The sequence below is a fragment of the Parus major genome, chromosome 1A, assembly GCF_001522545.3.
Source record: "Parus major isolate Abel chromosome 1A, Parus_major1.1, whole genome shotgun sequence".
Classification (NCBI taxonomy): Eukaryota; Metazoa; Chordata; class Aves; order Passeriformes; family Paridae; genus Parus; species Parus major.
In genome coordinates this window covers 26607836-26619140 of record NC_031773.1, presented here as the reverse complement: position 1 = coordinate 26619140, position 11305 = coordinate 26607836, and the positions used below count along the sequence as shown (strand labels likewise).

Below are 11305 nucleotides of genomic sequence, written 5' to 3'. Positions count from 1 at the left end.
ATTGTGTGTCTCGGTCTGCCATTGGCTGCTGTCCCTGCAGCCTACCCGAGGGCTCTGCAGTTACATAAGGCTCTGTCTGCTGGGAGCCTATATAAAGCCTTTTTGCATGCCAGCAAGAGACAGAATTTTGTCAGGATCCAAGTACCACTGCTTTAGTTCGCATGAGCAGGAAGATTTGCTTGAAGATATCCTGAAACTCGAACACAGGCTGGTTTGTTTGCCAGCCAGTGCTTCACAGCTGTCAACCTGAGTCGCAAGTGGCAGCTACTGTGAGTAGCTTCTGTGCATTATGAAGAATTTTTCATTTCCTATGCAGGATAACACACATCAGACCGAGAGTCCTCCTCCCTACAGTTTCCTGAGTTTGACAAATCAGTCAGATCCTATTGGAAGACCAGAAAGAGATGAGCAATTAGCTCAAGTAGAGATTGCTGTACTGGGGGTCATATTTCTGACAGCGTCTGTGGGCAATTTCATTCTCATACTGGTGCTGTGGCGAAGAAGAAAGAAGCTGTCTAGGATGTATGTGTTCATGCTTCACCTCAGCATTGCTGACTTAGTGGTAGCCTTTTTCCAAGTGCTGCCTCAACTCATATGGGATATTACAGATGTTTTCATAGGGCCAGATTTCTTGTGCAGAATTATCAAGTATCTACAATTGCTGGGCATGTTTGCCTCTACTTATATGATAGTGGTCATGACAGTGGACAGATATCAAGCTGTTTGCTACCCTATGGTCACTTTTCAAAAGAAGAGAGCTCTCTGGAACATCCCCATTTGCACCAGCTGGTCCATAGCACTGATTCTTAGCCTACCACAGGTATTTATCTTTTCTAAGACTGAAATATCTCCAGGTGTCTTTGAATGTTGGGGTGAATTTATTCAGCCTTGGGGCCCAAGGGCATATGTGACTTGGATTTTTGTAGTTATATTCTTCATTCCCTCAGCAATCCTTATCACATGCCAGGTCAAGATTTGCAAAATAATCAGAAGAAATATAAATGTGAAAAAACAGAATGAATGTGAAGCAACAAATCAGAATCAAGTCCTGCCATCCCGAGCAAGCAGTGTGAACTGTATTTCAAAGGCTATGATCAAGACAGTAAAAATGACAGTGGTGACAGTTGTTGCATATGTTTTCTGCTGGTCCCCTTTCTTCATTGCGCAGCTGTGGTCCGTGTGGTTCCCCAGCATCCTGACCGAAGGTAAGATGCTCTCTCTCCTTCCTCAGACACAGCTGCAGAGCAGGCTAGCACACTGCTGCCGAGTGCTTTATGCTTGTATTTTGCTTTTGTGTAAAGGTTACGTGTGGTCATTTGAGGAGGATTAAAAAGAAATACCTGGAGTGGTTATCTGCTGTGTTTAATTAGGCACAGGAAACTTCCTGTGTTCAAAACAACATGTGTCTATTTTGTGTGTGTACCTTGAGGGATTAACAATTTAAAGATTGATGAACAGCATGGAGAAAAGCATCATGTGCTTCAGCAAAGCCTCAGATTTTTAGAGGTTTTAGATATTATAGCAGAAGTATTTCTTGAGGTGAAAAAAAAAGTGACTATTCAAAGTAATAAAATTATTTCTTATTTACTGTGTGGAACAGTGATGTTATAAGACATCTGATTTTTTTCTTTTAATATTGAAATCATATTAATGAAATCTCTGTAGTACACTATGAAATAACCAAAAGTTGTCAACCAGCTGCTTATAAAGAAAAAAAGCAAGCCTGAGAGTTATCAAACACCATGCTGTAAACAAGAATAGTCTTGTCAAACTTATGCTTTTGCCTGCTTGTTAGACAAGTTAGACAGACTCTATATGTGACTTTAAATTCACCTATTCTAAATAAAGAGGGAAAAAAAAGGAAAAAATATAGTAGTCCTGCCCTATTAAAAGCAGTAGTTTCTGAACTTTGTTTTAAGAATTCTTCCTGTCAGTGTGAATTTGAGTCTTATTTTACATACATTTATGTCAAAATAGATATCTGTACTTGTTTGTTTAACAGCTTAGAAATTGCTTTTAAAATTAATGCAACTCCATAAGAAAGAGCTCTATGAAACTATTTAACTCTGGATGCAAACAATATAGTGTGTTTTATAGCTTCAGCCACTGAAAATTACATTGAAATGGCAATTTCCTATTATTAGATTAGCTTTAATATATGAATAGATGCAGCAGACTGTAAAATGTGACTTATTTGTAAGAGTGTTTTATTTAGTCTCTTATTCCTTTAACTGTTTTGTTCTAGGTTCGGCATTCACCATTATAATGCTCCTTGGCAATCTGAATAGTTGTGCCAACCCATGGATTTACATGTATTTCTGTGGCCAGATTCCATATTGCACAAATAAGCAGCTGGAGAATACCTCGGCTCAAGAGGAATCGGTGTTCACAGGGAGCATTCATCTCGTAGACAGGGACCCTGAGGAAAACAGTACTTCTGCATAAATGCTGAGAGCTTTTTGTTGTTCTGTTGCATTCCCTCTGTTCAAAAGACACTAATATTTTACCACCATCCCTTATTTTGTGGATAAGAAAGCTGAAAAATTGGTTTTTGTTGTAAAAATAGATTTCTCTGCAGTTCTGTAGCGTATACAGGAAGTTTCTGTGTTGTGCAAGCCTGACTTAGTGCTTCGATCACCTCTGTCTTATCAGAATTAATTCCTGTAAGACTGACAAAGATACATAAAAGTATCTTAGATGTTTTGTGTCCCAAAGTACTTCCCCATCTGTGATTTTGGATTTCTAAGTGGTAAAATTTTATTACTACTGGCCCAGCAAATTGAAACACAGTTGAAAAGGAACCTGATATAATTAAACTTGAATATGTTTTCAGAGTGAACCATGAATTGTTCATCATTCTGGTGTGATTGGGGTACAGTGACAAATCTTGAGAAGGCAGCACAAAGTCGGAAAAAGCTTTTGTCAGCTCTTACTAGCACTTTGTTGAAATTAACTCTTTATATACATTTATAAAATGCCAAGCAGCTTAATATAATTAAAAAAAAATAAAATGATTTGATGTGCTTGTGACATTGAACCCTTACTTCAGTTTAAAGTTCCATTGTGGATCACAGGTGTCAGCAGCATAGCAGCAGTTCAGGTTTTTTCACTTCACACCATGGAATTTGATTTTCCATGCATTTCCTGATGTGAAAACAGTTAACTGCACAGCTATGCACGCCCCACATACACACACATATACATACTCTAAATAAAAGTGGGTGCTAAGGGTGTACACTGCCATTTGGCATTCATTTGTTCTAGCATGGGATTTATAGGCAGAGAAACAATTATTATTCTATTCCTTAGTTCCCCTTTAGTTTCAAATTCAAATGTTTCCCTTTGTTGTAAAAATAAATCTGCATATTTTTATCTCAAATGCCATTTGGTTGCTGTTTTGTGGGTGTTACATACAGGTAGCTATTTATTTCCTTTCAGTGTCTGCAATCTGATCAGAGGAATATGGAAGGAATATCAGCAAGGCTCTTTCAAGTGAGAATGGATCTGCATTCCTAGGGACTTTTTGTGGCACTTACGTCTGGTGACATGTAATCTGTCTACATTGTACTGTGCTTCATCACATTTCAGTTTTCTGAGGGCTAGCAGTCTCAAATGTCAATAGAAAAGCTATACAATTGTGGGGTTTTAATAGTCTTTAAATTGTAGTCAAAGAAATATTGATTTAAACTAAATACTGATCACATTGTGACAAATTCTGCTGTAGAGTGAATAGTTACACATCAAGTTAATTTATGCTGCTATGACTGCATATTCTGTGATTTCTATTCTCTGTATAGTTAGACCAGATAAGGACAAGAACCAAATATTGCTGTTCTTTATAATGGGAAAAGCTTGTGCCCCAGCCCAGCCTACAAGGATAGGTCTCTGGCTGTTAGGAAGAGGAAGAAGGTGGGTAAAGGTAGACCGATATTGGGATAGACTGGTATTAGAGCCAGACAGGAATGGGAAATTTGTAAAATTATCCATCAGTGTTCTTGGAAATTGTAGTTTGAGCATTTTGTGCCCTTGTTTTACTTTGTTTTGAGTCTTCCTCTGAACTATACATTTTTCAATTCACTACACTCAGATTTCCAACAGGTACTACAGTATCTCATTAAAAGAGAGGGTTGACTTTAGCACAACTGTAGTCTGGCCAAGGTGTTTATTCTATATGTGGGAGAATCACTAACTCAAACGTATGAGTCCCCAGGGGCACTGTGGAAGCCCATAAAAATGAAAAAAAAAAATCCAGTTATCAGATGAAAGCCTTTCTCATCAAAGCCTAGATTCTGTTTTCTCACACAAATAAATTCTGAGTAGAAAAATACCTAGTGTTCCCAGTCTTGAAATGAATTACTATGTTGTTGATGCTGGCACTGTGATACGCTTTCTGGTTATCTGGGTGGAGATTTTTTTTTACTTTCCATGGTTTTGTTACTACTTGAGAAAGGCACAGTTCATTAAAAGGAATTAGATTCTTGCTTAAAAATTAGTAGTTTATATTTTGCAGTACAGATAAGAAGAACCAAAGACAATGTAATCTATCAACTCTGTAAAGATTTACTACAGAAAAAAGAAACTACAGAAACAACTTAGTAGAATGAAAAGAAAATCCCAGTGTGTTTTGCATTCTTAACAGTATATTTTGATAATTCTTTTAATCTGCAGAATTGCTTGTGTATTTTCATAGCCAGTCCCAGTTCACATTCTTATAAACGGTGAATACTGAAGTGTTGCGTGATAATCTTTTTTATCTTGCATTGAAATAATGCTGAGAAGTTTTAAAGATGGTGCCAAACTGCTATTCTGACAACTTCACTTTGATAATTTAGTTCTGACAAGAGAAGCTGGTTATCGAGTCAAATAATCCTCTCCTGTGTCTGCGTTGTCAGGGGAAGACTGGCAGAGTGATGTGGAGACACAAGTTGGAATGGCAGCGTTTATTCTGTGAGGCAAACAGGGCTGTGTTCTCTGGCTGTCAAACACAGGAGCAGGATAAAAGTATCCTCAAGAGGTTGTGAATGTTAGCTACATTTGGCTTAAGGGTGTCATGAACTGACAAAGGCAGAGCAGGATGACCCAGCTAATCAGTTCTTTTAGGCAAATTCAGTTTGGGTTGGATTCCTTGGAGTAGAAAAAAAAAAGAAAGAAGGTTATTTTCTGACTTCATAAGGTACAGATTTGGGTCTGAATGCCTTGGCTATCTACAGGAAACATCCATGATTATGAAACAGATTGTTCATACAGCAGCAAAACAGGATTGCAAACAGTTCAAATGAGAATTGTGTTACTTGTGGTAATGCAGCCACAAATAATTTATTCTCTTCCAAGGATCTATTTATGATGATCCATAGCTGATTCATATAGATTTGAATTTAAAATGCTGTTAGAAAATCAGAAATCAAAACTGATGTAACCTATCCTACCAGATCAAAACTCTGATTGCCATTCCAAATCATACCTCTTCAGCCCCAGGTGTGTCAGCAGCAGGTCCCTCTCTGCCCTCCTGGTCCCAGGTAGAATTTCATCATTTGCATCATATTTCCCCAACTCTAGCCACCTTAATCTCTTGTGAAGGTAGCCAAGGTTGTCTTCACTTATTTCTCGGAAACAAAAGGAGAAGCTGTGTCTTTTCCTTGGGCTTATATGATGCTCCTTTTATTGCCACTCGAGGACTTTCTGAATGTCAACTCATTAAGGGGGCAGATTCTGGGTATTTTTACAACCTCTCCATAAAATTTTTATTAATTTGCACTTCACTCTTTAGGAGAAAAACAAAGAATAGGCTTTGAGTGAAAGTAAGCAGCCATACCTATTCCCTCATGCATCCTTTTCTGCTGATGCAGAGAGCAAAGCATACCCTTTCTGCCCATAGGGTGTAGCAAATAATTTAACTAAGTTATATCATCCACCTCTGTAATGAACTTTGGGGGCAATGAAACTCTAAGAAAAAGGCTTCTTGCCTTTCCATCCAAATGTTGTCCTAGACAACAAACTGATTAAAGTTCTATTGTATTCATCAGGAGATTTCTTATATCATGGCTCACACTTAGAACGATCTTCAGAATTTTGGATTTGTGTTTCTTGTATCCATTTCAGTATACCAAAAGTTGTTAGAATTGTGTGTTGTCTAGATTTTAGCTACAAGTCTTCTGAATTATGAGTAAACAATGGAGGAATCAGTAGGTCTTCATGGAGGAAACATTACATTGCCATATGGGGAAGAAATTTAAAAAAATGCCAAACAAGAACATTTGAATTTGAAGACTTCTGGAAATTATGGCTGGGGAGGTGGGTATAACTAGAAAGACATCTCCTTACATGCCAGTGACTACTTTTCAAGACAATTGATGTAGTAACAAATACTAAGACCCAGGAAAGATGTCATATTCTTGTCATCATTTCTATCTATTTCTATTTCTATCTATTTCTATTTCTATCTATCTATCTATTCTTGTCATCATGCTATCATTTCCATCATCGTGATCATCAATATCATCACTATTTTCAAAATTAAATCATCATATAGCCTAGAATAAGTTTTAAAAGAAAATAAATTTAGGACAGTGTGACATATGTAGACCAGTAATGAAGCTGAAATACAAGAACCATGATTTCAATCACAAATGTAACTTTTATATATGATGCTGCTATTTTATTTACCTAAAAGGATAAATATATATTTTTTTTAGTTCCAATATTATTGCTGTGCATTGAATCCCATGAAACTACCTTAAGATTAATTTTGGTACAAAACGTTAAAAATTTGTTTCGTGTCTACACATTTACGTGAACATTAAACCAAAATTTTTTGCTTTAAGATACTGTTCTTGTATTCCTTAGCTTATTCATGAGTTTAGTTATTATCTGTATCATCACCTTTGAAGAGATACTAGGAGTGAATTATCTGCTAGCTATCACAGTGCATTGGAGATGTTTGCCCATGTCTCTAAATGTGTTAATAGATGTCTGGCCTCAAATGATTTAATGCTGAGTAGCTCCAGCTTTTGACTTACTAATGGGAAAAATTGTACTTTGTCATGGAGAATACATAGTCATTATGTGAATACACTGCTTATTGATACATTTAATACAAATTACAGTCTGTTGGGAATGTAATTCATATTCCTGATCCTTTCTTGACATGACTCATATTCTGAGATGGTATGTGTTTAACTGTAACTATCTGTTCCCAAAAAATACGTGAGAAAAACCTCAGAAAAAAAGTTCTTATTTTTTAGTTCAGTAACTGTGAGTACCAGATCTTGAAGTTCAATGCATTTGTTGTGAATGATGAGGTTAAATGCATTATTCTAGCATTTGGGCTTATTTTGTTTGCATTCACACAAAGAGTTAATACTGGATTGTATGACCCTTGCATGTAGATTGTAGCCAAGCAATCATACAGCAAGTCAAATGCTTAGAGCTCTGGACTCATAGACTCATAGAAACATTAAGGTTGGAAACAACCACCAAGATCATCAAGTTCAAACATTAATCCAGCACCACCACGTTCACCAGTAAACCATATTCTCAGCTGCCACATCCACATGCCCTTTAAATCCTTCCAGGGGTGGTGATTCCACCACTTCTGTCCTCAGCCTCTTCCAATGCCTGTCAAGTCTTCCAGTGAAAAAGCTTTTTTCTGATATCTAATCTAAGCCTCCCCTGACACAGCTTGAGGCCATTAAGTCTGGTCCTGTCTCTTGTTACCTCAGAAAAGAGTCTGATCTCTCTTCCTTGAATGTTAGCATGCATGTGCGTAATACACTAGGTTAATGCCACGAACGTGCCATAGGACAGCTCTGCAGCTGCTCCTGGGGAGCATGGATGAAGCGTGCCCAACATGTTTTAGGAAATTTATCTCCTAAATGCTCCCCAAGCAGGAGTAAGATGGCCCTAAGAGTGCACATGCACTAATGTTGCACAGTGTAAGGGTGAAGCATTCTGTGCTTGTATTGTGAACAGTGGTGGTAACAGATAATTGGAACTGGACCATTTGTATTATTAACAAGGCTGTCTGCCCATGGAAATAGGATTTCCAGGCAAAGTGATCAAGGAGCATCTCAGGTGATGTCCATATCGAAGGCATTAGCACAGGCAATTCCATAACTACTTCCTGTGCTTTTTCTGTGTCATGAAAATGTGTCATGCCATTGAGTATCCAGCTAGACATGGACACACTAAAATGAGGAATTAGTGTGTGGAAGTTGACTTCATAGTGGACAAGTCCTGCTGGGGTGCCACTGCCTATTTCAGGAGTCCAGAGGGCAGAGGTGCTCTGTGGTCCAACACTCTCCCCAGCTTCACCTCTTCTTTATTCCGTGAGCATAAAAGGAAGATACAGCACATAGTTGCATCTCTGCAATTTCTAAACATATAGATGTGCAAATATCTTCATCTTTTGACTCCTTTCACTGCAATGTCACCTTAGTCTGATACTTCTGGCATTGCTCCCAAATGATTCTGCAAGAGAAGGGCATTATACTGTGACAGAGGTTTTGTTCTGCTAAGAATGAGACAGTTAAGCTCATCATCTTGCAGTTTAAGCATTAACTGTATGCCATGAAGAGCTGAATTTTGTATTATTTACCTGAGGGACACTACAAAAATTAGATTTTCAGTCACTGAAATTAAGAAGCCAGACTGACTGAATAGCTGACTTATTTATTAATTCAGTAGCTTCATGTTTTCCTTTAATAATGATTCTTTTCTGTAAATTAAAGCAGATGAGAGGAATATCATAAATGTAAAATTAGTCTAATCCTATTGGATTTTAAGCTGTGCCAAGGCTGCAAGATAGAATTAAATCATTGACAGAAGACAAAGAAATAACTTGAGACTTTGATATTTCAAATAAATACAGTATTTTGTGCACACAAAATCTTTTATCTGTATTATTTTTATGTAAAATTTTATCTGTAAAATAACTGGAGGCACAAAAGAACTATCCATAGAAAGCTATAGAATTCTGTTTTATAAATCAATTTATAAGGTAAGTCCATAATTTCATAATAAAAATATCCATGCCAGTGGATGTTAAAAATTAATCTTGTGATTTGACACAAACTGCATCTTGTAATATTCTGGATTTTTTTTTTTTCTGTACTGTGCCCCAAAGATATTTCCTCTCCCTTCAGGTTAAGAAATCAATTACAAGTTTATGAATACATTTTTGTCCTGGAGGGAAATGTAGAGTTGTTTCAGACAGAAGTCTCAGAACTCACTTGCATTCAAATTATTCATGAACCTTTTGCATCTGTAAGGGAAAGGAATTGTGCAAACCGTATTGTTTTTCTAGAAGTTTCAACATTTCTGTAATATTGAATGTTATGAAAATATATTGTTAGTATGCTAAGTAGCTAGAAAGTGTCATAATGTGGTAGTGTATAAATATCCCTTACCTTCATAGTTAATATTTTGTCACTGTATAATTTCACATTTCCATCAATTATAATTCACCTTGTAATGATAAAAATAGAAAAATTAAATAGAAATAATTCTGAAAAGTCTTATCTGAAAATTGTTTTGAGCTCTGCTTTTCTAAATTCAGCTCTTCACTGATTGCTCCAGAACTCTCAAAATTAATATGTTTGTTTGAATAATTCATGTCATTTTAAAGTGCCTCTGTTCTCTGGTGTCAAAGGTAATGTAAGTGCTTAGAAGAGTTTTCATTTGTGAGAAAAATATTTAGACTTCACTCTTTGGTGAATTGACCCTGTTTGATCACCAGGTGCCCACCGAAGTCACTCTATCTCTCCTCTCCTCAGCTGGACAAGGGAGGGAAAATAGAATGAAAGGCTCGTGGGTAGGAATAAAGACAAGGAGAGATCACTCACCATTTACTGTCACTGGGAAAACAGACTCCACTTGGGGAATTAATTTAGTGTGTTGCCAGTCATAATCAGAGAGGGGTAATGAGAAAAAACCAAAATCCTGAACCCCACCCTTTTCCCTCCATCCTTTCTTTATTCCCAAGCTCCACTTCACATCCAGATTCTCTCCCTCGTCCCTTCAAGTAGGACAGGGGAGGAGGGAAGTGGGGGTTGTGATCAGTTCATCACGCATTGTCTCTTCTGCTCTCTCCTCCTCGTGGGGAGGACTCTTCACAGACATTGTCCTGCTCCAGCATGCCTGGTGTCCCCTGCCACAGGAGACAGTCCTTCCTGAAGTTCTCCAGCCCAAGTCCTTCCCCTGAGCTGCAGTTTTCACAAACTGCTGCAGCAAAGATCCCTTCCAAAGAGTCAGTCCTTCAGGAACAGGCTGGTGCAGTGTGGGTCCTTTACAGGGTCACAAGTCCTGACAGCAAACCTGCTCATCCCCAGATATGCTGCACATTGTGAAAGATCATCCACAGATGAATGTGCTTAATGTATTTCATGTAATGAACATGATAAATCAGAAAAATGTCTTGATTAAAAAAAAGTTTATCAAATCCAAGGTTTGAAACTGAGTGCATATGCACATTTAGACATAGAAACAAGCAAATCGTCCATTTAGCAAAGTAGCAAGGAGAAATTGCCATTCAGAAGGTACTTGAAAAGCTTTTTCTTGTCTTAGGCTATTTAGGACTAGACTACTTAGTAAAAGAATAAAAATACAGTAAAGTGCAAACATGGTGATTGCTCAATCATACAACATCCCTATAAACAAAAGTTTGTCTCACTTGTCGGTATTAAAGCATGGTTTGGCAAATGGGTGCATCATGTGGAAATCTGTGGTTTCCTTTGTGGTCTCTGGGGAAAATGGGACTATTTGTCCCTGAGTAGGCTTTAAAACAATATTGTCAAATACTTCTATGTGTCACATGCAGAATGATGTTTAGGAGCCAGTTCCATGCTATGCAATGTTAGCACAGCAAATCCACATGTGCTGGCAGTTGTTGGGTTGCTGTGTAACGGAGTGGCACGTTTGCAGCCTGCCTCAATACCAAGTAAATACATTTAAGGCAGCAGATTGTAGACAGAAGGCAGTCACTAACCAAGCTTTTTGCAGCACATATGCTACAGAACAGCAAATTATAAGAGATATGAAAATATAGGTTTGAGGGTCAGTGAACAATGCCAATTTGTATGACACAATTGCAAAAGCATTTGTGCCAATTTTTTCCTACACTCATGAGAACATCTACAGATTACATAATAACTATTAAAGGTTGCAGCTTGCTCCTTGGAAGAACAGTTTGAATTTTAAGTTGTTTATATGACTTTTTTTTTAATGCCTGTGGTTTGAAGTTGATTCTGCTTGAACAACTGCTGCCTCTTTTTTCCTAAGTCTTCAGATTTTTTTTCTGACATTTCACAGT

At 37.5% G+C, this 11305-nt stretch overlaps 1 protein-coding gene across 1 annotated transcript; it reads left to right on the top strand.

Moving 5' to 3' along the window:
* Positions 1 to 289: 289 nt before the first annotated feature.
* Positions 290 to 3043, top strand: LOC107204086 (arg8-vasotocin receptor-like). Its single transcript, XM_015626899.2, has 2 exons — positions 290 to 1205; positions 2246 to 3043. The coding sequence occupies exons 1-2, from the start codon at positions 290 to 292 to the stop codon at positions 2443 to 2445; spliced, it is 1116 nt and encodes a 371-aa protein (XP_015482385.1). The 3' UTR covers positions 2446 to 3043.
* Positions 3044 to 11305: the final 8262 nt, after the last annotated feature.